Source organism: Conger conger, chromosome 16, assembly GCF_963514075.1.
Source record: "Conger conger chromosome 16, fConCon1.1, whole genome shotgun sequence".
NCBI lineage: Eukaryota > Metazoa > Chordata > Actinopteri > Anguilliformes > Congridae > Conger > Conger conger.
In genome coordinates, this window is record NC_083775.1 from 18,826,014 (window position 1) to 18,850,144 (window position 24,131).

The window sequence follows — 24,131 nt, forward strand, 5'->3', positions numbered from 1 at the left end:
GGGTAGCAATGCAAGGGACTGTTCAGCCAATCAGATATCGGGCGATTACGTATACAGACTAGAGAGACCGTTTTTCTTGGAATCTGGCTTGGTCACTGGTTAGTTAACACGGCTTCTCTTTGAAAATGACCCAGATTCAGAACCTTAGTTTCATGTATTGTCTGAAATTGTGAACCTTCTATAGCACAGTACTCCCACCACTGCTGGTGGTATTGGATTCCCATTTGGTCCACAGGGAAAATGGGCAGTCAGTTGTCAGTCTAATATTTATTTAACACACCTTTATTGTGACACTACAACAAAACATCACAGGACACCGAGAGCGAGAGATTTTGACTGGCGCTTCGTTTAACATAAATCAATTAATTCGTTTCTCAACTTCTGACAGCAGGTATTTGCTCATTGATAATAAGTGAAACCAGGTGGTGTAGCGCGCGGTTGACATCCCTGGAGGCAGTGCGGCCCGCAGGACGTGGAGTTCAGTAGCGCTACATTCTACATTCCACATTCCTAGACCACCCTTTTTGGGTTGTATTCCTTCTTGTGAGCCATATGAACGTTTTTGCTTGCCCAAAATAAAAATAAAAAGTAATATGGATGGAATCCTTCGCCCCAAAATAAAAAAAAATTCCAGATGTGAAAACTACCGCACTATCGGACACGCCTCATACAATTAATAAATACTTTTGTTGTTTCAGGTAACAAACATAAAGGACACCTCACTGCCACGGCTGGATCAAATCGAGAGAGACACATCATAGACAACTAATTTATTTAGCCAAGGACAATAATTGGTGATAGTTGCTTCGACTTGAATTTGATCACGCCTTAACCAAAAATAAATCACTGACGTAAATTCCGAAAACACGCCTCTGCTCGTGTTCACACACTTATGCTTATGGTTCAAGTCCATCAAGACGATCAAAATAGACTCGATCGAAGAACAATCGGAACCAACGGGAACTCGCTATATCGAATTGGGAAAATATGTCACCCGTGATACTTTTAATAAGAGAAATCCAGTCCATCGTCAGATTCTCCAAGTGTGCGAACGTTTTGCAGACGCCTTGGAGATCCCAGCGAACAAGCCTGAAGTTCCTTGGATGTCGGTGAGCAACAGGGCTACTGGCCTTAATTCAGTTTTGGGTTTTGCACAAATCGGAACTTGCAAACGAACTAGATATAATATACATTATCTTTATCCTCAGTGTGTTCCTCCAATGCAGTGGTTCCAAACCCTCTTCCTGGGGATATCTACTGCTGTGTAGGTTTTCGTTTTAATCATAATTTATTTAATCCATGTGTTTCTACTAATTAGCAGCTCGACGAGATCTCTAACTTTTGAATGAGGGGTGCTGGAATTGTTTTGAATGAAAAGGGACTGGAAAGGTTAATCTCCTGAAATGCGTTTGTGAACACCTGCATTTTAATTCGCTAGTTATGGGCTTTTGTAGCTATAACTAACAGTGGTGGTTGGTGAGCTGAAATTCGTGGGGCACAAAACTTCCCTTTAAACTTATCATTGATCAACCTGTTTTCATTCATTTTATTCACCTTGATTAATGAGCATGTCAAGGATCTGACTAATTAATTGGCAAGTAGCACAGCTTCTTCGTATCATATTTTGGGTAATTTAGAAAATCCGTTTTAATCATCAAGTAGGCTACAAAAGTACATTACTCTGTTAATTACTGCGCGAGCTTTCATGATAACCAGTATCGACGACACCTGCGCCTCACGATTTGGTTAGATTTTGCGCATTTGAGATATTTTCCATGAATTTTGAATGGGAGGAATGTTGATTTAAATGTGCATAATTTTGCAATGCAAATAATTGTAGGCTATTACTCGCTGAATTGGCTAATTGAGGATAGCTGGCTATATGGGTCATTCTATAGAAGCAAATTGATGTCCCTCTCTAAAGTAAGACATTGACAGATACAATCTTTCATTCAATAGATCATGTTACACTTTAATATAACGTAAGACATACAGCACAGTCATAATAGGTATATTTGTTAGGAAGAAACATTTATACTGTGCTTTCTATTGGGAGATGGCTGTCACCATTATCAACCCTTTAACTAGTGCATTAAAAAATAATACCGAAATTATCTGACAACTTTTTACCTTGTCTCATTCGATGAAGCATTTAAACCAGGGAATGAGACAACCAACATGACCTGAATCAAGACCAAATGGTGAGTTTTTAGGTTTTAGCATTTAGCGTAGTCTGTGACTTTAAGGGATGTCGTACCCAAGCACCCTAGTTTTCATATTACACAAAAAAAAAGAAAAAAAAATTCACACTGTAGATTTAATTAAAAGGAAGGTGCATCTGCGCAGAGAAGTGGTAGCCAACCATGTGCTTGCTGGAACCTTTGTTTTGTGGCCGAAAATAAGCCAGGATTTTCACCACTGAAACTAATGTTTTGACAGGACTCTTTTAATTGGTGACACTTGTAAATGGTCTGCATTTATATAGTGCCTTTATCCAAAGTGCTGTGCAATTGATGTTTTTCGCATTCACCCATTCACACACACTGACACTCCCCATCCATTTAAACTTCTGAATATTTTACTGAATGAATTCAGGCTAAAGGTCCACACTCATCAGCATTCTCCTCCTGGTTTTAGTATCTAAAATCCCAATAATTTGTTTGCAGAGTAGTGATGTAGGTTTTTTGAAAAGTGTCTTACACTGCGCAATTCCCCCTCCCCCTTAACAGTTAGACCCTGAAATATGCATACTTCTACCAAATTAGCAACTGTTTTACTTGGATCAGTATGGAAAACAAACCAAAAGCTCCAATATTATATGAAAAGCTCAAAAACACGAAAAACGTGTGTGGGCCTTTTAAGTAAGCTGCTCATTGGTTGATCCTCACTTGGAAATCTAACCGACAACCTCAGCGAGTGCTGAGGCGAGCAAGTGCAATCCCCTAACCAGTATTATCCTATACAGAGGTGAACATTAATTGGTTGTATTGTGATCTGATTGTCTTGGCCTCTTGATTTTGATACAGAGCTGTGAGAAGAATGACCCCCCCCCCGATTACCCATTAAACGATTTTTGCCTTTATAACTTTTGACCCACTGTTTTTTATGAGTAAATCGGTCCATCGGAATGTGTCACTTCAAGTCAATGGTACATAGGTCAGGGTGAAACTGAGGCCTTGTATGGGAGACAATATTGGCAGTCCAATCCTCCATGGGGCCTAGGGAAGTAGTAGGTTGTAAATCAGTTACTGTATGGTCACGCATATGGACAATGCAACAGGACATGGGTAAAATGCTAACTTGTGAATGGAAATGACACAATGTCTCTTGCGTACACACACCATCACTTGCATACAAAATATGTATGCCTTTACATTACATTAATGGCATTTGGCAGACGCTCTTATCCAGAGCGACGTACAACAAAGTGCATACCCATAACCAGCCTTTACAAATGTGGGAAGGAATGCATTTAGCTTTTTGTAGCATTGAGAATATCCAATGAAAACAATAAAAATAAATTGTTTAGCCTTTATTTTTTTTAATTTGGCTGAAATTATAAGAAAAGCAGAAAGTTTAATTTCTCTATTTTTCTTCCATTTCACCCCCCTGCCTCTAGTGCCCTCCATGTGGACAGTGTTCCCAGTGTGCCAGAGGTCACCACCAGCTATGTCCACGGCACTTCCTCCAGATCTTTGCTGTCCCAAACCATTGGCCAAACCCTGCAGAACACCGCAGAGCGCTGGCCTGACCGCGAGGCTGTGGTCTTCCTGCAGGACGGCATCCGCAAGACGTTCGCACAGTTCCAACAGGATGTGAGTCTGGTTCCACCTTCTGTTCTTTAACAACCAATCATCTAAGGCCTTTAAACCTTTCTTACTGTCCTGGCTGCACCTCTGCCTCTCTTTTACTGTCCTATCCGACACGGGGTCTGCAACTCTGTCTTTGCGTAGGTACACCTGGAGTTTTTGACTTATTCATCCTTGTCTTCCTGTCCTTGCCTGTATTCACCTGTGAAAAATCACAAAAGAATCAAGACTTGGTGGCGATGGGGACAGAGCCCAGTCAGGCCCAGTGAAACTGACGCTGAGCTGAAGAGAACAGCAGTGAGGGCCTCGCCCCGGCCCCTACAGACCCGTACGTCTTCATGTCACAACAAGTTGTGAGGTTTTCGTGCTGTTGTGGCAGGTGAACCACCGCTGAGCACGTGAGCTCGGCTCTGCAGAAAACCATGCAACAGGAAGCCGTAGAAGCAGGTGGTACTGGCCCAGCCGTGCGTTCAAGATGGCAAATTTTAGCGAAGGTTCAGCAGCATATTCAGACTTTTTCTTACGTTAGCTAACAGCTTGAAAAGGTAGTGCGCGGCAAACAAAAATTGCTGCTGATTGGGGGGGGGGGGGGGGGTAGAAGGAAGGAAGGAAGGAAGGAAGGGGTAGAAGTTGACAATTATTTGGCTGTTGTAGTAGTCGTTAAACCATTTGTATTAAAAAGTTGTTGGTGGCAAATTAAAAGGAATTTTAAAATGGTTTACTGTTTACTGCAAACATACAGTAGTTGGCCGTGAATGTTCGCTGTCCGGACCACACATCAGGTGCTCATGACTGGGTGTGCGATGTGAAGCTTGAGTAACTCACGGTTTTGTATTGAATTATCTGCAAGCTGTGAAGCTTGTTGAAATGAATGGAAATTAGTTCCGCACAGATGTTGGGAAGTGATCATTGTGTGCAATAGCTTGCCAAGACATGTAGTGGAGACAGAAATGCTGGGGGTTTTCAAGACAAGGCTTGATATGGTGCTCGATATTATCTAGCTTTTAGGTAAAATAGGCATTGCTGGGCTGAATGGCCTGTTCGCATCTTTATGGTATGTTATTGGAAAACAAGGTGGCATTGAAAACATATTGGGCACAGCTTGATTGCTTGAAAATAACTTGGGTTATTTTTGGGAGTTTTATAGCTTAAGGCGATGCATATATACACTCACCGAGCTCTTTATTGGGTATTTATTAAACTTATTTTATCCACTTAGAGTTATGATGCGTTGTGTGTTCAGAGATGCTCTTCTCCATACCACTGTTGTAATTTGTGTTACTATCACCTTCCTGTCAGCTTTGACCAGTCTGGCCATTCTCCTCTGACTTCTCATATTCATATTCATATTCATATTCATATTCATATGGCGTTTCTGTCTGCAAAAATGCTGCTCACTGGATTTGTAATTTTTTTGGGCCATTCTTTGCAAACTCTAGAGACTAGTTTGCATGAAAATCCCAGGAGATCAACAGTTTGAGATATTAAAACCACCCTGTCTGCCACTAACAATCATTCCACGGTCAAAGTCACTTCAAATTTTTTTGCCCCATTCTGATGGTTGATGTGAACATTAACTGAAGCTCCTGACCCGTATCTACATGAGTGTATGCATTCCACTGCTGCCACACAATTGGCTGATTAGATAATCGCGTGAATAAGTAGGTGTAATAAAGTGAAAATATTTCTAATTAAGCGCTCGGTGAGCGTACACATACATAGTCATGCATGCATTGCATTGTAACCGTTCTGCCTTTCTTATTTTGCATTGCCACTGTTAAGAGCTTCTACCCCTGGGACCTAAATTAATAATACATTAAAAATTATTTTAGAATAATGAGCATTATATTTTGTATGAGTGTGCTGAAGTAGCTTAATGAGCAGTTTTGGTACAAATCGAGAGGTTCTGCATTTATGTTAGTGTGGGTGTTTTTGGGTTAAAAGCTCTTATACTAGACCCGGTTGGCATGAGTTTATGCCATAAGAAGACTTTACTGGACTTCAGACTTTATATTCTCATCATCCCAGTTAACCATTTATTTAAAGTGAAATATGTTATACAGCTGTATTTTAATGTTTTATTTTGTCCATTAAATCCTGTGTGAACTCCTCCCCTCTATCACTCTATTGCTGACTCTCTACTTCCTCCTCCTTGCTGTGTAATAATTTTATTGGCTCAGGCGGTAAGAGCAGTCATCTAGCAGTCAGTGGGTTGCTGGTTCAATCCTGCCCTGGGTGTGTTGAAGTGTCCCTGAGCAAGACACCTAATCCCCCTAATCCCCTGACGAGCTGGTTGGTGCCTTGCATGGCAGCCAATTGCCGTTGGTGTGTAAATGTGTGTTTGAATGGGTGAATGAGAATTCTCAATTGTATGGATAAAGGTGCTCTATAAATGCCAACCCTTTACCATTATCTGGGTTGCAAAATTAGAGAATGTTCTCCCTGTGCAAGTGTGGGTACATAGAAACACTTAATTATAGTATGACTTATGATCATGTATGTCAACCTACGTCTGTACAAATAAAGGTTTAATAACAGAAAAAGATCTTGTAAAAACACTGCAGTAGGGCACGCAGCAGCCACAGGGCTGACAGAGGTGTGTGGCCTTACAGGTGGACCAGGCGGCTGCTGGGCTGCTTGCTCTGGGGCTAAAGAGGGGGGACCGGCTCGGGATGTGGGGGCCGAACATCTACGAGTGGATCCTGGTCCTGTTCGCCACAGCCAAGGCCGGCATCCTACTGGTGAGCCCTGTCCACTGCACTTACACTCCACCCACAACAAAGATACACTCAATATCAGCAATATCATTAACATCCCAAAATGCACCATAATGTCTAGTTAGCAACTGCAGTTACTAGAAAGCTGGAAATGAACTATGAACTATTTAACTGTTTGCATAGCTTTAAAAAAAAAAAGAAAAATAGGTTCTAGTAATATTCTTCTGGCATGAAGCTGTGTGTGAGGGATGATGGCAGAGTCAGGCCCGGTTCAACTTAAAGAACACCGCTTCTGGGTTTTCCTGTGCTGATGACCCTTCTGTAAAACCCCACACAAACCCAATGACAGAATTTAGCGAGGGCCGAAGGGGGTTTTTGCGTGCTTGTCCTTCAGGCATTGCTGGGAGAACATTAGTAGGGTTATTATTATCCTTTGTCCAAGATCAGAGCACAATTACGTTTAAGAATATACTGGGTCCGTTGCCACGGGTCGGATATGGATTGATCTGCCCCATATCCCGCTTACGGCTGGCCTGAAACGGATCAGTACAATTCTTAATATTCTCCGTTCTCAAACGGGGCCGTATTGTAAGCTTAGTGGTTACAGTAGTTTTACTCGTTTATCTGACTCCATTTAAGATATAATTTAGAAATTTGGGTTTGAAACTTACGTGAACCTCGGGAGTGATTACACTCGACTCGTACCTGCGCCACCATTACTCAATATATGCTCCCGGGATTAGCATTATTGCTGAAATCTCACTTTGGTGGAGAACTCAGAGGCTGAGGGTCTAGTCAACACAATACATGCAAACCTGCCATGATGGTTGCGAGCCCAGGTCGGCATAGCATTAACTGGGCTCCTTAGAACTAACAGGAACCAGCGCCGAAACGCCCATGGGTTCCCTTTGCACCAAATTACAAGAGCCGTGCGTCACCGATCCTTTAATGGGCAGAAACTTGCTGGCCTCACAGCTTAGAACTACCACAGATGTACCAAGCCGCCGATCGGTCGGTCTTTAGCCACCATTTCCCCCTGAGTATTCAGTTGTAATTTAGGCTGAAAAGGTACAAGATGAATTAGAGTCATGGAGATCATGCAAGTTACAAACAAAATAGTTTATTCGCAGACAGGTAGGTTATTAGCTTTAGAATATCACAGTCAATTACAAAATACACAAATTAAGAATAGCGATAGAGTAAATAATCATACCTAGCCTGCTTTGACTACACGTAAACAAAGAGTATAGAATATGCCGTGTATGGGAAGCCGATTACGATCTTCCGTTGCTACACATACATAGAACGTGCTGTGCGGGAAGCCGGTTACGGTCTTCCCCTACTACAAATACATACATACATACATACCCAGGACATGTTGTGTGGGAAGTCGAATACGATCTTCCTGATACTTACATACACGTACAATATGCTGTGTGGGAAGTCGATTACGATCTTCCCAGATTGGTCTGTCTCCCTTGCTTTTATGCCAAATCATACGTTTGGAACCAGGCGGCAGTGCCATGAATCAACCTGGAGGGGTGGTCAAATCTGGAATTTAGACCCCCACCCTTGGGGGTTGTTAAGTAGGGAAAATTAGATGATTCCCAGAGAGGACGTGTAGGTTTTCCCTTGAGTTACTGAAACTATGGTTTATTAAACTCCATTTGGTATGAAATGTATCTCATCCGATTCTTTGATTTTACCAGATCACATCCATACTCGTACATCTTTAACTCACCCAAAAGGTAGTCTAAACAACATTGACCAGAAACCGCAGCTCTCAGGCCCCTCACAAATGGCAGCCCTTCCTGACCTTAACCACTACGCTACAGGCTGCCCCATCATATCTATGAATGCTGTAGTTGGGAGTTTTCATGATAACTACATTATGCTGTAAATAGGTTTTTGTGCCTCTCTTGGTAATATACCTTTTGAATAAACCTGATTTGGGTGAATGAAAGGAAAGGAGACACAACCCCAGATTGCTTGGTTTCTTCTCCTTATCTCCAAAAACCAGGCCTTAGTTCTTGACCTTAAAAGTGAGACACCCATCTGTAATTTACAGCCAGCCCCACCAGGCAGTGGTCAGGGGGCTAAAACACATGGCTTCTACATGGCCCAGTTCCCCTCGGTTCCTGAATGGTTATGATATCAAAGGTAGACTGTTAGAAAAACTAGACCATTACAACCAATCAGAATTACACCAAACATTACTATAGTCTGACCTGGGATTATCATGAAACATCTTTATGCCATCTCCAGTATCCCTGTACTCAAACCCTGTAGGAATGTGAGAGAAGGGGGCTCCAGGAATCCTTCTCTAGCTCTCCCCCTCAGGCATGTGTGCCAAAAGGTGGGGGCTAACAATGCATGCTCCAGGAGGGGGAAGTCGACAAGCTGACCAGCGCATGAGACCAAATGTTACTTATGACTGGCTTACACTTCTTTTTCATTAAATACACAAATATACCTTATGTCCAGTATTCAATAATCCAAGATGCAGCGCATCTGGTCCATTTTCAATGTTGACATAAACATTGAGGGGGACAAATTAGGCTCTCAGATATTCCTTTGATGGTCCTAGTCTGTGGAAAATAAAATTTCCCTTTGTAGGTTTTTTTATTTTATTTATTATTATTTTTTAAACAGTATGAATAAAATGATAATAATGTATATCAGGAACTAAAACTAAATTGATAATGGAAAGTGGGCAAGGCTAAAACCTTAAACGTGTGTTTTAAAGAAGCTTAATGATGAGTCCGGCCACCTTGCTTCACTCCACTGAACCATGCCCACTGAATGGACCATAATCTGGCCCCGCCCACTACACTGGGCCCCACTCACGCTGAGTATACCTCCTCCTTGGAATAGCATACAAATTTTTGTAATATGAGTCAAGCATATTTATTGGAACTGGAAATTCCACTGCTTTTTAAGAGACCAGAGGCAGACACACACACACACACACACACACACACACACACACACACACACACACACACACACACTTGCATGTCAAAAATGGCAGATTTGTAGATTTGTACCCTTCATTTGTCATTCTCTGCAGGTGTCCGTAAACCCAGCCTATCAGCTTCAGGAGCTGGAGTTTGCCCTGAGGAAGGTGGGTAAAAGCTGGTGTGTGTGCGTGTGCGTGTGCGTGTGCGTGTGCGTGTGCGTGTGCGTGTGCGCGCGCGCGGTCTGTTATATAACAGGAGCTGGAATTTGTCCTTTGGGAGATCGGGTGGTGTTAACTCTCCACAGAGGGCTGGTAACATTGATACTTACCATTCATCTGAGCATCAGTTTGTTAAAGTGTGTTTTGTGATGATGTTTCCTTGTTTTTTAACAGTGTGTATGTTTGTATCTGTGAGACAGCACAATGTACTGTGTGTAGAAGTATGTGTTTCACTATGTGTGTAAGCCTATCTCATAAAAATGTAAGGGGGCAAAACCCTGGTTTATGAATTGCAGTCAGAGTTCACAGTGCAGCACGCACTGACCCCAGTACAGTGCTGCACAGATTGACCCCAGTATAGCATAGCACACGCTGATGAATCACATCAGGCTCTTGGCTGCTTCCTGATCCTGTGTCTGGTCCTATGGCTGCAGGTTAAATGCAATGCGATCGTGTGTCCCACAAAGTTCAAGACCCAGAACTACTGTGACATGCTGAGGCAGCTCTGCCCTGAGGTAGAGACAGCCACGCCTGGAGGCCTCAAGAGTGCCAGGTATGCGTCCTGCTGCACTTGCATACAAACTCACTGATGCCCTGAGACGCTGATACATGGACTCGCATCTATAGTCAGTCGGTCATCTTTTCTGTATAGTGCCCTTTATAAAGGGGTTGTCACACAGCAGCGCTCAGAATCCAAATTGACTTGGAAAACAAAAAAATAAAAATAAAATAAAATTACGATATGGACACTGATGCATTGTTCCAGAGTCTGAGGCTTGTTCATACACCCACACACATACACGCACTCCGTCTCACGCATGTGTCTCCAGGCTGCCCGACCTGCGCATGATGATTGTGACAGACAGCCGGCAGACTGGAATGTTCCACATGGACGATGTGATGCAGGCAGCAGACAGCCAACATCGACAGGAACTGGATATCCTGCAGAAGAAACTATCCTTCGATGACCCAATTAACATCATGTTCACATCGGTAAGTGTCAGTCATACATGAATGTGCATGTTAATGATTTCCATGCTGCCTTTCAGTCTGTATCCATGGGTATACTGTCTCGACCAGGGACCTCAGAATCCACTTCTGGGGGTCTGTAGTGGCTCCACTTTTTTGAGGTTTCCTTTCAGGAAGCTGACTATTTAGCCCTTGGAAACGCGATGTGTGGAATGTAGCCTGTCACGTCTTCAGTTAAGCACTTCAATGTTGTTATACACCAGAAACCAGTAGGCACTGTGGTTTTCTGCCTGAGATCGGTGGTCTAGAAACTCTAGAAACATCATTCAGTGTGTCTTGCCTGTCTGTCTGATTGCAGGGTACCACAGGGAGCCCAAAAGGTGCAACTCTGTCCCATCACAACCTTGTCAATAATGCCTACTTCATAGGGGTACGTGTAGGCTACCCCTGGAGGGTGAGTAGACATACGCACATGCATATGTAGCACGTCAGGCAACTAGGTCATGTAGTCACAATTTTGGGTGTGGCAGCCTAGAATCAGGCCCAGTCTACTGTCACTTATCCTCCTTTAAGAGGTCTTAGATCTTATCTTAGATAATCCCAGCTGGTAGAAACTTCACTCGACCGACACCATGTTCCAGCCAAGATCAGGGACCTCATTCTGGACTATTATAGCTGCTTCAGTTTGAGAGTCACCTTTGGAACAGCAACAACTGCGTTTCATCGCCTGGAGAAGGGCTTAATCACTGGATGTACCTTGAACATGCTGGTGAAGTCAGCAGAGGTGGAGAGCAGAGGCCCACTCTCCAAATCAGGTGTACGGCAGACCCCCATCAGAGCATTTATGGACGATCTGACGGTGAGGTTGATCAATTCCCAAACACTATTGTAGTGACACCGCTCAGACCAGACATGGTTCTGGTGTTGGAATCAATGAGGCAAGTGGTCCTGCTGGAGTTGACTGTTCCCTGAGAAGACCAGATCGAGGAGGCACTTGAGAGGAAGAGGGCCAAGTATGAAGAGCTGGCAGTCGAATGCCGAAGCAGGGGGTGGAAGACCCAATGTAACCCCATCGAGGTTAGGTGCAGTGGCTTTGCAGGCCAGTCCCTCTTGTCCCTTTAGGGCACTCAAGATGCTGGGGATCAAGGGACTGCACAGCAGGAGAGCCATCAAAAAGATCACTGATGCTACAGAGAAGGCATCAAGATGGCTGTGGATCAAGCGGGACAATTTCTGGACCACATAAGCTACTTAGACACAAGTTGGGGCCTGATCACCCCCGGGTGGGTCGCCTGGGAGAGGGTATCTGACGTTGAAAGACCTGAAACACCCGATGACCCTTGGTTGCATCACTGATGACGTGTCTTAGTTGCATTGAGAGGTGTGTGTTAAAACCAACTAAATTCTTAATCTTGCAGGGACTGAGATGTTGACCCTGATTGGGTGATACCGAGTTGACGCACTGAAATCGAGCTTGCGTTAATTTATGGCAAGCACTGACTTATCTAAGAGCTTACAGAATCCGTAAAATTGACCGTGAGTTCTTGGACACAGAGCTGAGTAGCCTATTATTATCAAATACTTTTTCAGCCTCTTTTATAGGAGACCACACATTAATCTGTTGGGAGGTAATTTTGTCTTGTAATTTAATACCTCTAGCAAAACTGCTTTTAACAATGGAAGTGATGGTTGTGGGTAATACTTGTCTTCAGAGGGGTAATAACACCGTTGATTTTGCATGGATAAGGGCTTCAACATGTGTTGTAATTGGCAAAGGCATTCTTGTGGTTTTTATTGAGTGGGGAGAGGGAATCAAACAATGACTTATGATCAGATCAGCCAAAGAAAACCAGTTGGTAACGATGTGACATAGTGACAGACTATACAGTGTATAAAATGAGATGCGGTCACTCATCTGTCACAATCTAAAAACTAGGTATCTGACACTTGTACACGTGTAACAACTCATGCTAAAATCTGCATGACTCCAGAGTCGATGCACATAGTTGGTTGATGTGCATGCCTTTTTTTGAGGGTAATAGGCATCTGTGTTTTTGGGGTATCAGCCACAGGTGCGTGCTTGTCTACCCGTACCCCTGTATCACTGCTTCGGCTCGGTGGGAGGAGCACTAAACATGGCCCAGCATGGCATCACCCTCGTTTTCCCCTCAACTGCTTATGATGGCCGAGCCAACCTGGAGTCCATCCAGAAAGAGAGGTACCTCTTCCCACCTGTCACTCACACAGCTGCCACGACCCACATCCCCTTCACATCAGTCACCCATGACACAGGCAGTTCACATCTCTTAACACCTGTCCCCTCTCACACACACACCTGTCACATCTCTAACACCTGTCTCGCACACCAGTCCCCCCTCATTGACTGCATTAAGATCAGTGTATCTTACCTCTGCTCAGGTGTACCTTTTTCTATGGCACACCCACCATGTTCATTGATCTGCTGGGGCAACCAGAACTGAAGAAGTATGACCTGTCCTCTCTAGAAGCAGGTATGAGATGTGAGGATGGAAACATGGTGGTGATAATGGAAACTTGGTGGTGATAATGCTGTGTGTGGGTTTTGTGGCAATTGCACGTGTATGTGGGTCATCCCATGCCAACTCAAGAGGATGCACCACAGAACCTCTTTGATTTATTTCATTTTTCTCTGTAAATGTGATCGCATCTGATGTCTGTTGCTGCAGGAATTATGGCTGGCTCTCCCTGTCCGCCTGAGATTGTGAAAAAGGTCATGACTACCTTGAATATGGAGGTGATGGTGAGTGTCCCACACACACAGAGAGGTCCTGGCTTGTCTCTGGTATAAATGATATACAACTATGCCATGTCGGTAGAAATGCTGCCTTGGGTAACCATGAACAGCAATTTGACTGGAAAAACAGCTAAACATGTGGTCTCCCTGTTTGTCTGTGCCCCTTGTTGCTGCTGGTGGCTTTCTGATGTGGAAGATCGGTTACGGAACCACAGAGAACAGCCCTGTCACATTTTTGGGGTACCCAAGGGACAACCTGGAGAGGATGACTGAGACTGTCGGCTGTATCATGAACCATACTGAGGTGAGGCCTGGGATCGAGCTCACGTTGCCGATGTCACTTTTGTCGGTCTGCCTACAGCTGCTGAAATGTGTGTGTACGTTGACACCGGGCTGGGGTGGACGGACAAGATCAAACCAAAGAGAATGTTTGGCTTACTGCCTTTTATTAACAAAATTAAATTAAAATAACAAAACAGAAATACAGCCAGTCTGGCAACCAAAAAAGCTGTAACACAAAAGAAAAATTAGAAAAACCCTGCAGCACATGCTCCTGCAGCAGTCTGAAAACCCTACCTGTTTCTGTTGCCCTCGTAACAGGGCAATTGGACACAGCTACTGTGATTGCAAGGAATCACAGCTGTGGCCATACCTGCCTGAAGGCCTGGTGCTGCCGCCTGGTGGACAGCACCCTACTTTCCCTTCCTGCCACCACAGCACCCACTGTGATCTGTTTATCTTGTGTCTGTCTTGTCTTGTGCCTATACCTTTCATCCTCTGATTTACCTATACCTATGTGCATCTTTCAATGACAATCTTGAAAGACGAATATCTTCAATCTTCAGCTAGAGTTGCTGGTGACAGTCATGGGTCAATAACATACTTGTTTTGGATTCAAATACTTTTCTCGACTTTACTGAGCTTGTCTGGTGTATTGAAACCTATGTAATAATAATAATAATAATAATAATAATAAAAAACATTTAAGAAAGTGCAAACCCCGCCTTCTGGTCCTCTTGGTTTGCTTAATTGCATCAAGCAAGATCAATTGGTTTTTTTCCCAAAACAATTATATTTTTGACTCGGGTCACTGTGGTGATGAAAATGAATGATAATGGATAATGATCGTGGGGATGATTATTATGGTAGGGGCGGATGATGATGGAGATAGTGATGGTGGTGATCATGGTGGTGATCACAATGATGGTCTGAAGTGAATGTGTTTTTCAGGCGAAGGTGGTGGACCCCAGTACTGGGCAGATTGTGACCCTGGGGACATCAGGAGAGCTGATGATCCGCGGAAACTGTGTGATGCTGGATTATTGGGACGATCCTGTCAAAACACTGGAGTGCATTACCAAGGACCGCTGGTACAAGACCGGGTGAGTGTGAGGGTGAATGTGTGTGAGGGTGAATGTGTGTGGAAATTAACTTGGAGAGTGAACCATGAGTAATTTTTCATGTTGACACAAACATAGTAAAGTGGAACAACAGAGTAGTAAAAGATAACCAGCATTGAACAAATACTACAGAACATATACCTTTCAGTTAATATAGCTAAAAGCAGTAGTTATTATTTCTCTTATTACACATGAGCGGTCTATTAAAACGTCTCCCCTCACATACAGTGACCTCGCTAGGCTAGACAAGTATGGATACTGCCGAATCGAGGGCAGGATCAAAGACATGATCATCCGAGGAGGAGAGAACATCTATCCTGCTGAAATCGAGCAGTTCCTTCACACCCACCCCAAAGTGCATGAGGTGCAGGTAAGTCGTGGGATAGAGGGTGGGGATTTGTGTGACGGTGCAGTTCTGTCAGCCCCCAGGGTTGGCGGAGCAGATGTAAGGATTAAGAAATTTGGATTAAGGAAAACAAATTTATCAAACTCGGGACTTGTTTTTAAGCTGAGAGGTCTAAAACTTATTGCAGGTGCCATAGTCCTAAGGCCCCAATTCCAGTATATCAAAAATTCTGAAGTCCTGTGACATGGAGACTTGTAACAATCTCCAAGGACTTGACATGGGATCCACATGTGGCAGATTCCAGGACTAGAGACTTGTATCTGCCTGTAACTTGTAACCCAGAGGTCCTGTGACAGACTTGCTCCTCAGGGGAATAGTGACTACTCGATCCTTGTGCTCTGTGATTTATAGACGTTGTTCCCCAGAAAGATTTCTGACTGTCTCGAGACTTGTTCCAGCCTGGGTCGATACTCTCAGAACTTGAGGCTTGTACCTGCTGTGGAAAGCATCTGGTGACCTGCACCATATTCTGTGTCAGTGGTCATCAGACATAGCTTCTGTTGCTGCAGCTTGGAGATCCCAAGTTATGCATCGGTCTCCATACTCAAAGATGATTAAATAACTTTGCTTTCTCTACTAGATACTCAAGGTTTTAGGACCTGTTATTTGACTTGGTACTTGGCAACAGGTCTGAGGACTTGTTACCGGATTCAGTCAGTAGTCAGTAGTCAGCAGTCATGCATCTATTGCTAAAACTCAGAGATCATTGTATTTGGACTTGGCTGTGAGCTCAGGAGTTTATTCTTTTCAGGACTAATTCTTTTTTTTTCCTGAGGCTGAAATGGTAAGCTTAAAGTAAATGTGCTCGGACATTTGAAAGAAAAGCTTCCTGTCAGGCTGTGCAAAACATCCTGTCAGGCTGTTTACATTCTAAACTAGCAATCGACAAGCTAGTTCTTGCAAGCATTCTCAGTAAATTGGTGCGTCAAGCATAACACATGACTGAGCCACTGCTGAATGCCTACCCTACAGTATGTGAAATAGCGGCATTAGAGAGTAGCAAACCTCTTGAAAGACAAGGGGTGACTGTTTGCTCAGGCAGTAAGAGCAGTAGGAGGGTTGCCTGTTTGTTGAAGTGTCTCTGAGCAAGACGCCTAACCCCCAATTGCTTCTGACGAGCTGGTTGGTGCCTTGCCTCAGAGCCGATCACCGTTGGTGTGTCAGTGTGTGTGTGAATGGGTAAATGAAAAGCATGAATTGTAGAGCAATTTAGATAAAGGTGCTATATAAATTCCGACCATTTACCAAGAAACTTGAAAGTTAATTGTATTAATTATAATAAAGGGTCGGTTTGCAGTGCTCATAGGTCTACTACCAGCTGCCTACCTAGTCGCTAATACAGATATGCCTTGCATTATTATCAAAAGCAGTTGTCTATTATGGCCAATATATGACAATATCAAAAATATAACATAACTTGAACAAGCAGAAATATGTACATATTCACCATGTTTGTATGTATCCTAGACTTCATGCTTCCTCTTCTAACGCACTCCACAAATGTCAGCATGGGGAGAATTTGTTTTGGCTATGCGGATGAGCTGGCAAAATTAATCAAATCTTCCAAAAGTCAGAGAAAACAACAATTGATTTCAGTGCTTTACATGTTAAACCAATGATACAGTTGTATACTTTCCATATTTAGTTGTTTAATAGTAGAACGATTTATTTATTTAGCTATTAAATTACTGCCATTTTTCACCACTGTATTGGAATACTTTCACGCTTTTGTTGACTTTAGTGGTAAAAGAAAAGTTTTATGAACTCCCAGGGGTTACAAGGTTGTCCATATTGATATTGTCTTTCCAAGTCCAGTTTACAACTTGTGGTATTTACGACTGCTCACTGTGAGTGCAATGAAATCATTAAGTCCAGAGTGAAGAGACTAAGGACTTAGTAAGTGGAAAAACTAAAATATCAAAGAAAATGATTCTCCCTGTGTGTGCCCTGCAGGTGGTTGGGGTGCGGGATGAGAGGATGGGGGAGGAGGTATGCGCCTGCATTAAGCTGAAGGAGGGGGAGGACTGCACTGCTGAGGAAATCAAAGCCTACTGCAAGGGCCAGGTCAGAGACACACCCAGTCCAGAGATACCTGAACAGGGTCACCTGAGACAAATGTACCTGTACTCATACATCTGCACATCTCACACACCTCTAACCTCTAACTGCTATTACACACCTGTACCTGTTCTAATACCCTTGTGCATACATAACACATCGGTACCTGTTCTGATGCCCTTGTACATGCCATGACACACCTATCCGTGCTATAACACACCTGTATCTGCTATGGCACACCTGTACCTGTACTGAGGCATACTGTGGCTGACTCAAACTGCAGACTTTGATGCTCTGCACTACTGTGCTCCTGAGCTCGCACTCGGAGCATGAAAGTACGGTAGCGCGGAAAGTTGTTCATTAGTGGGACCATAGACCTGGAGAGGGTGGGAGGGGCCAGGCAGTGAAGCACTCGGAAGTGTGCCTGCTTCCTAAAGTGCTTTTTGCCCATTGACTTCCATGTAAAAAACCAAGCTAACAACCGAAGAACCTAATGGGTGAATCAAGCAATCGATTTAATTTTGTGTAGAAGTTTGTGAAACGATGATTGTTTTGGTCAAAGCGTTTCGGGAAAATATTGAATTGTGATAGCCGATTTTATTGTTGATGCTTGCTAGCTAGCTAGTTAACAGTATAATTAACAAATGACACTTTCAGCTTAGCTTTAGCACACTCACATTCACTGCATATAGCTTGTTAGATAAACAGGAGCAAAGTAAGTACAGCATATAGTCCTTGTTCCCGCTCAGCTGCCATTTTCCTTTTTCTTTTTTTTCTTTTTTTTTGTTCTGCTCATTTTTGCACAGATCGTTCTTATGGAAACTTCTTATGGTAGTGGTTTAGCAAAAATGTAACTTCACAATTGTAACATACAGTGGTGTGAGTGTTTTCCCCCTTCCTGATTTCTTATTTTTTTGCATGTTTGTCACAGTTAAATGTTTCAGATCATCAAACTAATTTAAATATTAATCAAAGACAACACAAGTAAACACAAAATGCAGTTTTTATTATTAAGGGAGAAAAAAAAATCCAAACCTACATGGCCCTGTGTGAAAAAGTGATTGCCCCCCCCCCCCCTGTTAAAACATAACTTAACTGTGGTTTATCAAACCTGAGTTCCATTTCTCTAGCCACACCCAGGCCTGATTACTGCCACACCTGTTCTCAATCAAGAAATCACTTAAATAGACCTGCCTGACAAAGTGAAGTAAACCAAATGATCCTCAAAAGCTAGACATCATGCCGAGATCTAAAGAAATTCAGGAACAAATGAGAAAGATCTCAATTACTTTCTATCAGTTTGGAAAAGGTTATAAAGCCATTTCTAAAGCTTTGGGACTCCAGCGAACCACAGTGAGAGCCATTATCCACAAATGGCGAAAAACATGGAACAGTGGTGAACCTTCCCAGGAGTGGCCGGCCAACCAAAATTACCCCAAGAGCGCAGCGACGACTCATCCAAGAGGTTACAAAAGACCCCACAACAACATCCAAGGAACTGCAGGCCTCAGTTAAGGTCAGTGTTCATGACTCCACCATAAGAAAGAGACTGGGCAAAAATGGCCTGCATGGCAGAGTTCCAAGACGAAAACCACTGCTGAGCAAAAAGAACATTAAGGCTTGTCTCAATTTTGCCAGAAAACATCTTGATGATCCCCAAGACTTTCGAGAAAATACTCTGTGGTCTGACGAGACAAAAGTTGAACTTTTACATCTGGCGTAAAAGTAACACCGCATTTCAGAAAAAGAACATCATACCAACAGTAAAATATGGTGGTGGTAGTGTGATGGTCTGGGGCTGTTTTGCTGCTTCAGGACCTGGAAGGCTTGCTGTGATAAATGGAACCATGAATTCTGCTGTCTACCAAAAAATCCTGAAGGAGAATGTCCGGCCATCTGTTCGTGACCTCAAGCTGAAACAAACTTGGGTTCTGCAGCAGGACAATGATCCAAAACACACCAGCAAGTCCACCTCTGAATGGCTGAAGAAAAACAAAATGAAGACTTTGGAGTGGCCTAGTCAAAGTCCTGACTTGAATCCTATTAAGATGCTGTGGCATGACCTTAAAAAGGCGGTTCATGCTCGAAAACCCATGTGGCTGAATTACAACAATTCTGCAAAGATGAGTGGGCCAAAATTCCTCCACAGCGCTGTAAGAGACTCATTGCAAGTTATCGCAAACGCTTGATTGCAGTTGTTGCTGCTAAGGGTGGCCCAACCAGTTATTAGGTTTAGGGGGCAATCAATTTTTCACACGGCCATGTAGGTTTGGATTTTTTTTTCTCCCTTAATAATAAAAACCTTCATTTAAAAACTGCATTTTGTGTTTACTTCTGTTGTCTTTGACTAATATTTAAATTTGTTTGATCTGAAACATTTAAGTGTGACAAACATGCAAAAAAAATAAGAAATCAGGAAGGGGGCAAACACTTTTTCACACCACTGTATTTTCTTAACCAACAATATTTTACGATTTGAAAATGCTTTCATGTAGGCACTGTACTATCCTGCAAGTTTAAGCTCTAAACCATGAATGAGTTATTCGTGGAAAAAAAAAACATTTTTTCCCACTTAAGTGATTTTTTTTAATTTTTATGTAATCACCCAAAACATACCATTTTGATCATGTATCCGCTGGTTCCAAATCATTTTGGGCTTCTATTGCTTGCTCGCATGAATTAAAAGGAAATGAAACCGCAAGTCTATCCTTATGAGGCACAGTAGTAACAGGAGTTGCAAACCGCTCTTCTGTCTGATGTTTGCCTCCCCCACACCTAAACTGTAATTAGAGACAGATGTGCGTGGAGATTTCCCCAGTGTTGCGGACCTTCCCTGGGGCCTGAACCACCTTCCTCCAGCAGGTGGAGTCCTCACCAAGGTGCTGAGACAGGGGGAACATGTTACTGGGGAAGTGCCTGTCTCTGATCACTCTCCCCAAAGGTATATGTCAGTGGCTTGCCTGAACATCTGTGGAGCACTGAAACATGGTCTGGGCACCACACCGCGTACACTAAAGCACGTATGTACATTCAGTATGCTTATACTCTCACTGTGTCTCCGTATTTAAATAAAGGGAACTGAAATGAATGCCGCGGAGACGCAACTGCAAAGAATATAAACGCTCCACATTGCGATTTCAAATGAATGCCACGTTGCGATTTGACGTCATTGAAATCCTGTGCGTCCATACATGCGGAAAGTATAACCCAGGTGTTAGGCAATGCGGCTGAACCTGTTGCTAGCATCCAAGCTGTGGTCGTGTTTGTAGCATTTTTCTAGCTTGTTTATCCTGTTCCCAATGTAAAATGAATTGTAAAATGTGGATTATTATTATGAATAGGGTTATTATGACACACGCCACAACCATAAGTGACCAACACAAAGGCGGCAGCGCATAATGTAACCGCTGTTTGTGGTGGTCAGTAAGGAAAATACACTCACTGAGCACTTTATTAGGAACACTATACTAATATTGCATTACATGTTATTTGGCTGACGCTTTTATCCAGAGCAACTTAGACTAAGCAGGAGACAATCCTCCTGCTCAAGTGCTGTGCAGATCTTATTACGGCTACACCGGGGATCTAACCACCGACCCTACAGATGTCATGTACCTTAACCACTACGCAGCCCTAGCGTAATTCTGAGTAGGGCCTTCCTTTCCTCTCAAAGCAGCCTCAATGATTTAATAATTCTGTTCCATGTTGACATCATTGCATCATGAAAGTTCTGAAGATTTGTCAGCTGCACATTCATGCGGCGAATCTCCCGTTCTACCACAGCCCAAAGGTGTTCTTTTGCATTCAGATTCAGTGACTGGAAAGGCCACTGGAGAACATTGGAACTCATTGTCATGTCCGTGGAAAAACAAATTTGGGACGACTTTTTCTTTGAGACATGGTGCATTATCATGCTGTAAGTAGCCATGAGAAGATTTGTACATTGGGCCTGTTAATACCAATCAATCACTGCATGAATGCCACAGCCTATTTGAGGATTGTTGCTGACCATGTGCTTCCCATCATAGCCACAAGGTGTGCCAAGACCACATTCCCCACACCATTTCCCCACTGCCATTAGTCTGGACTGTTGACACAAGGCAAGTTGGCTCCATGGATTCATGCTGTTGGCGTCAAATTCTGACCCGACCGTCTGTATGCCTCAGCAGAAATGTAGATTCATCAGACCAGGCTACGTCTTTCCAGTCTTCAACTTTCCAGTTTTGGTGACCCTGTGCCCACTCAAGCCTCAACTTTCTGTTCTACACAGAAGTAGAACCCAACGTGGTCTTCTGCTGTTGCAGACCATCCACCTCAAGGTTCAACATATTGTGGAACATCTGAGATGCATTTTTGGTCGCCACAATTGTGCAGAGTGGTTATGTGAGTTACCGTAGCAACCGTAACAGTCTGGCCAATTCTCCGTTGCCCAACAAGACGTTTCTGTCTGCAGAACTGCCGCTCAGTGATTGAATACAGTGGCTCCAGAAAGTATTCCGACCCCTTCACTTTGTGTTGTAGATTTCATTTTTAATGGATAAAAATGCCATTTTTGCCCATCAATCTACTTTGTTACCCATCATTTTTTTAAATCTCATTACACATAACAATAACCATAATTAAAAAAAATGGACCAATTGGCTTTTCTTTGGTTGTGAAATCAACTTGGGTTTTTACATGAAATCAGATTTGCTTTTAGCAGGCATAGTTCCATGTGCTTCATTGCCACTCTCTCCAATACCTATAGATGCTCTATGATGCACACTCGGAGCACTGAAGTATGTGGTTTGAGACGCAGCCTATAGCTACCTGTACTAAGGCACCACTACCTGTACAGAGACGCCTAACAAGACACCAGTACTATGCGACATGGTGATTCGCTTCAATGTAAACTGTATTTTTGGCTCTTCCTGCAGATTGCTCATTTCAAAATCCCACACTATGTGACATTTGTGCTGGGCTACCCGCTCACTATCAGTGGAAAGGTAAGGACTGATCTGTAACTTAGATTCAATCACACAATTTATCTTTTTCAATGCAAAACACATTCATTATAACCATTACTCCTCCATTTTGGTGAATGCAGAAGCTTCATCACTGTGGGTTTTGTGAAGAGAAAAAAATGGGCTTGGTAATTTAACTGAATCAAAGTTCAGGACAGATGTTCTGGTCCAGGCCAGCCGTCCACCAACTGTCCTCTGTTGTCCTCCTCAGATCCAGAAGCACAAGCTGCGTGCAGAGATGGAGAAGAGTCTGGAAATATGATGGGCCAGTTTCAGTGTGTGGCTGCATCTGAAACGGATGCCAGCTGCAGGCAGCATTTCTATTTTCACAATTGTGCGCACTTGTCCTTCGTTCCAAACCAAAATCAATCAATAAATGTGTCCTCCTAAGGTGTCTTATTTCAGTAAAATTTGAAGGCATCAAATTGATGTTTGCTTCATCAGATGTTCCACAGATCTTTGCGATTCGCTCAGATTTCTTACTTCTGTTAAGATGCTAGCAGCTGAAAACAGAGGACCCATGGAGGAGGAGCTCATAGGTGTGATTGTATACAGTGAACTTGATAATTCCCTGTAGTTGTATTTGAAGTATACATTTATTTAATAATGTATGTGATGTTTTGTAATTCATGAGCTTTCCATAAACTTGCTAATTCACATGCAAGTGATCACATTATATTTCTGTAACCTCATCCTGCCTTTAAAAGTATGTCCCAAATTTGAGTTTGTTTGTTAAGATGCTACCACTTTGGACGTACCTTCATAGTGAGCTAACTTTGTAGGTAGCAAGGCAGCTGCCTTCCATCTGAGACCGAGTGTGTTTGTTTAAGGATTTTGTAAATGTGAAACTTTTACAACTTTTACAACTGTGAAACTTTCCAAGGTGATATATAGGGATTTGGGGAATGTATGTGAATGTTATGGTTTTTTTAAACACTATTTTACCCTTGACTGTCAAGATTTGAGATGTAGGGGGAGGGATTCCAGAGTCCAGTCAGATGTTTATTCAAGTGTGCACAGGAAGACACACAGTGATGTAAAATCTAGGCGTCGTCTTGGAGCGATTTCCTCCACGCATTCCTCCACCATTTCAGAAGGTTCCGAAGGAAGCTAACGATTATCTCATCGTGTAATTAATCATGATCAGATGTTCAGTCTCCTTATGGACACACAACCTTGGCCATAAAATTGTCTTGCCTAACTTTTTACTACATTCAGTCCGGAAAAAATGGAGAAGCATCTGGTAATCTCTGTCAGAAAACAGACATTTATATATTTTAAAAATGTAATTGAACTAATAAAACTATAATTGCAATAAAGCACTATTTAAACAAATTACATTTTGACTATATGTGCTAGGCTACTTTCCAAATATTTTGGGTACATGGATTGTGTGAAGTGTGTGTTGTGTGCAGTGTGAAGCACTTGTAGAAATACAGTTGAGTTACAAAAAGAGATTAATGGGACTGTTTTCATGGAAAGAATACAATTGTACATTACGAAGGATGCATGTTGCGCTTAGTTGAACGTTGCATAATTGCCTTTTAAATTATACTCAAAATTACGATTTCCCACTCTCTCTGTGGGCTGGAGCGACGTTTAACCATAGTTCTTTCTTTGTTTTGTTAGACACCGTAGTCCTAAAACCGGAAAATAATGTTTTTTTATTCAGCGCCATATCTCCATTTCGTTTGCTTTGAAGCTGTGGGACCGCTTTTTTCCGCCATAACTTATGTTTTCGTGTTGGTACGTTTTGCTTGGTGGTGCGTTTTTATTGAAAACGTAAGCTAATCAGAAAAAATAGTGAATGTGAATACC

General features: G+C 42.8%; 1 protein-coding gene across 3 annotated transcripts; it reads left to right on the forward strand.

Moving 5' to 3' along the window:
* Positions 1 to 684: 684 nt before the first annotated feature.
* On the forward strand, positions 685 to 22,703 carry LOC133114727 (medium-chain acyl-CoA ligase ACSF2, mitochondrial-like). 3 transcript variants are annotated; one of them, XM_061224313.1, is made up of 17 exons: positions 1,009 to 1,109; positions 1,209 to 1,264; positions 3,620 to 3,815; positions 6,422 to 6,550; positions 9,597 to 9,650; positions 10,139 to 10,257; positions 10,535 to 10,697; positions 11,032 to 11,127; positions 12,740 to 12,891; positions 13,092 to 13,183; positions 13,379 to 13,452; positions 13,643 to 13,750; positions 14,677 to 14,828; positions 15,075 to 15,216; positions 17,206 to 17,316; positions 22,227 to 22,295; positions 22,525 to 22,703. In XM_061224313.1, exons 1-17 carry the CDS (start codon positions 1,104 to 1,106, stop codon positions 22,573 to 22,575), a joined length of 1,770 nt encoding a protein of 589 aa, XP_061080297.1. In that variant the 5' UTR covers positions 1,009 to 1,103; the 3' UTR covers positions 22,576 to 22,703. The 3 variants fall into 3 exon arrangements, with proteins under 3 accessions (XP_061080296.1, XP_061080298.1, XP_061080297.1); XM_061224312.1 differs by lacking the exon at positions 1,209 to 1,264 and having other exon boundaries at positions 685 to 1,109; XM_061224314.1 differs by lacking the exons at positions 1,209 to 1,264; positions 22,227 to 22,295; positions 22,525 to 22,703 and adding an exon at positions 20,173 to 22,162 and having other exon boundaries at positions 686 to 1,109.
* Positions 22,704 to 24,131: the final 1,428 nt, after the last annotated feature.